Source organism: Rhincodon typus, chromosome 5 (assembly GCF_021869965.1).
Source record: "Rhincodon typus isolate 14 chromosome 5, sRhiTyp1.1, whole genome shotgun sequence".
NCBI lineage: Eukaryota > Metazoa > Chordata > Chondrichthyes > Orectolobiformes > Rhincodontidae > Rhincodon > Rhincodon typus.
Genome location: NC_063336.1, coordinates 343,719 through 347,681, shown reverse-complemented (window position 1 = coordinate 347,681; position 3,963 = coordinate 343,719). Strand labels below are relative to the sequence as shown.

General features: G+C 46.4%; 1 protein-coding gene across 1 annotated transcript in view; it reads left to right on the top strand.

The window, feature by feature from the left end:
• Positions 1–3,963, top strand: part of LOC109926104 (calpain-2 catalytic subunit-like) — a 17,517-nt gene that overhangs the window by 529 nt on the left and 13,025 nt on the right. The window contains exon 2 of the mRNA XM_048596601.1: positions 2,729–2,798. Within this exon, the coding sequence (XP_048452558.1) occupies positions 2,729–2,798 (70 nt within the window). The remainder of the gene's footprint in view (positions 1–2,728; positions 2,799–3,963) is intronic.

Genomic DNA, 3,963 nt, shown 5'->3' with positions numbered 1-3,963 from the left:
CTGCATGCTTGCTTTCAGCGACTGGTGTATAAGGACACCCAGGTCTCACTGCACCTCCCCCTTTCCCAATCCATCACCATTCAGATCATAATCTGCCTTCCTGATCCCACCTCACATTTATCCACATTATACTGTATCTGCCATGTATTTACCCAGTCACTCAGCCTGTCCAAATCACACAGATATCTCTGCATCCTCCTCACAGCTCACCCTCCCACCCAGCCTTGTGCTATCTGCAAACTTGGAGATATTACATTTAGTTCCCACATCTACATCATTAATATATATTGTGAATAGCTGGGGCCTAAGTCCTGATCCCTGCGGTACCCCACTAGTCACTGCCTGCCTCTCAGAAAAAGACCCATTTGAGTTCTGAGGAAGGGTCACCGGACCCGAACATTAACTCTGATTTTTTCTTCACAGATGCTGCCAGACCTGCTGAGCTTTTCCAGCAACTTTGTTTGTGTTCCATTTATTCCTACTCTTTGTTTCTGGTCTGCCAACCAGTTTCTATCCATTTCAATACGCCCCCAATCCCACATGCTTTAATCTCACACATTAATATCCTTGTCAAAAGTTTTCTGAAAGTGCAAATAAACCACATCCACTGGCTTCCCCTCACTAACTCTAACTCTCTCACTAACACTAACTCACTAACTCTGCTCGTTACTCCTGTGAGATTTATCAAGGATGATTTCCCTTTTGTAAATCCATTGTTATGGACTGGACCAGACCAGACCAGACTAGACGCCCTCAAAATATTTGAAGAAGGTAGCCTAGGCCCCAACTTTTTCTTATTTTAAAGACAAATGTAAAATGCCTGTTCCAGGTGCAATGCGACTGGTCAAACTACTTGACATTAAGCGAAACACAATTTACTTACACACTGTGGTCAAAGTACAACTATGGAAAGAGGAATTTAAAATAACTTTATTAGAAACTTAACAGAATAATAGTAACTATAACTAATTAGTTGTTCCAATATAGTAACATCCCATAAACACACCCCTTAGCAAAAAAGGTAAATTTAGACACAGATTCTCACATGCAGTTCTCCAATCCAGGAGGAAAAAATATCAAGAGAAAATTCGAGAGTGTAGCAGCCAGGAGACATTCACTGAAGCTTCCAACTCTGAGACCCCGACAGCTTCTGATGCTACTGAAAAAACCAAAACCCAGAAATCCTAATCTGAGAGAGCTGGCCCTGACTATTCAGGCTGTTTGAAAAAGCCTAAGGCCTCCCAAGCTGTTTACTCAAGTCATCTTCAGCAGCTCTGCCTTACAACGTCTCTTCAAAAAAAACCCCAGGATAAAATAACCTGTTAAAGTGACAACATTGTCACACCACGCTGACTCTGTCCAATCCTGGCTGCCCTTTTCCAAATGCTCAGCTATTAATTCTTTTAGAATGGACTCTGACATTTTCATTCAATCATAGAATGGGAGGCAATGGCCTAGTGAGATAATCACTGGACTGTTAATCCAGAGACCCAGATAATGTTCTGGGGACCCAGGTTCAAATCCCGCCATGGTAGGTGGAGGAATTTGAATTCAATAAAAATATCTGGAATTAAGAGTCTAATGATGACCGTGAATCCATTGCTGATTGTTGGAAATACCCATCTGGTTCACTAATGTCCTTTAGGGAAGGAAACTGCCATCCTTACCTGGTCTGGCCTACATGTGACTCCAGACCCACAGCAATGTGGTTGACTCTGAACTGCCCTTTGGGCAATTAGGGATGGGCAATAAATGCTGCCTGGCCAGCGACACCCTCATCCCGTGAATGAATGACAAAAATAGAATCTTTATAGTGCAGATAGAGGCCATTCAACCCATTGAGTCTGTGCTGACCCTGTGAAGAGCATCCCAGCAGACCACACCCTATCCCTAACACCCTGCATTTCCCATGGCTAACCCATCTATCCTGGACCGTACGGGTAATTTCCCATGGCCAATCCACCCTAACCTGCACATCTTTGGACTGTGGGAGCAAACCGGAGCACCCTGAGGAAACACACGCAGACACAGGGAGAATGTGCAAACTCCACACAGACAGTCGGCCGAGGGTGGGATTGAACCCGGGTCCCTGGTGCTGTGAGGGAGCAGGACTAACCACTGAGCCATCCCCACTAGTGATGCCAGACTCACGGCTCTACATTCCCTGTTTGTCTCTACCTGCTTTTTTCAATAATGAGGTTACGTTAGCCACCCTGCAAACTGTAGGATCTATTCCAGAGTCTAATGAATCCTGTAAGATGACACCAATGCATCCCACTGTTTCTAAACCACTTCCTGAAGTGCTCTGGGATGTAGATTATTGGGCCCTGGGCATTTATTGTCCTTTAGTCCTGTCAATTTCCCCAACACTGTTTCTCTACTTCAGTTCCTCTCTCTCTCACTAAACCCCGTGTTCCCCAACATTTCTGGGATGTTATTTATATCCTCCTTTCTGAAGTTAGAAGAAGAATATAAATTTAGCTCATCTGCCATTTCTTAATTCCCTTTTCTGATGTAAAGGAGCTACATACATCTTCACCAATAGCCCTCATATATCTCTAGAAGTTTGTTTACAGTCAGTCTGTATGACCCCCCCGTCATCTTTTAATAGCCCCTAGTTTTTGTGCGATTGGTGAGCCAGGACATGGACTGTGACTGAATGTTGTCACTTTGAATTGGAGTAAAAATCCCTCTGGGTCTAATCTTTCTGGAACATTCTCTCCTGTAGGAAATATGCTCCAACCCACAATTTCTCATCGAAGGAGCCACTCGCACAGACATCTGTCAAGGAGCCCTGGGTAAGTACAGGAGACACGAAGCTCTGGGTCTCTCCCCACCCTGCTCAATGCACTTTCCTGACAGGACAACAGAAGAGACAAGAGATACCCAGCAGCAACACCAGGTTAATCTGTTAGCTGCAGGGATTCTCGGTCCTCACTATCACTCACTCTCACTCTCAATCTCCTCAATTCAAGCACTTCGTTCAGGGCACACTCCCCACGAACAACGCCCTAACCCCACCCCCCAGGGCCATCTCAGAAACTACAGTCCCAAAGGCACAACTAACACACTAAATGGGGAAAAAAACACAGAAAAACATCTCAAAAAGTGAAAATGTATTTCAGTTTAGATATTACACCACTCCCTCAGCACTGCCCCTCCAACAGCGCAGTGCTCCCTCAGCACTGACCTTCTGACAGTGCGGCGCTCCCTCAGCACTGACCCTCCGACAGTGCGGCGCTCCCCCGGCGCTGACCCTCCGACAGAACGAGCACTGGATCTAACAGCATGCCATCCCTGACCTGGGACCGTATAATGGAGATGGTGTTGAGCGGGTTATGCTCCACTGTGTGCAGTGTGTAACTGGGCGAATATCTTCCTGATGGTGGGCCTTGTGTGGATGGGAGAGTTCCATAGAATCCCTATAGTGTGGGAACTGGCCATTTGGCCCAGGAGTCCATTCTAGCCCTCTGAACAGTATCCCACTCAGACCATCTCCATCAGCCTACCCTTTCTCTGTAACCCTTCATTTCCCCATGTCTAACGCACCTAGCCTACGGATCTCTGAACACTATGGGCAATTTAGCATGGACAATGCAAAGAGCCTACACATTATTGAACTGTGCAAACTCCACACAGACAGTCACCTGAGGCTGGAATCGAACCGGAGTCCCTGATGTTGTGAGGTAGCAGTGCTAACCACTGAGCCACCGTGCCACCTTTCAGCCTGATCTGCAGATCAAGTGGTTCAGTCTGATCCATTCGAGAGAGAGAGAGACGGTGCTTCAGTCTGATCCATTCGAGAGAGAGAGAGACGGTGCTTCAGTCTGATCCATCAGAGAGAGAGAGAGAGACGGTGCTTCAGTCTGTTCCATTAGAGAGAGAGAGACGGTGCTTCAGTCTGATCCATTAGAGAGAGAGAGAGAGAGACGGTGCTTCAGTCTGTTCCATTAGAGAGAGAGA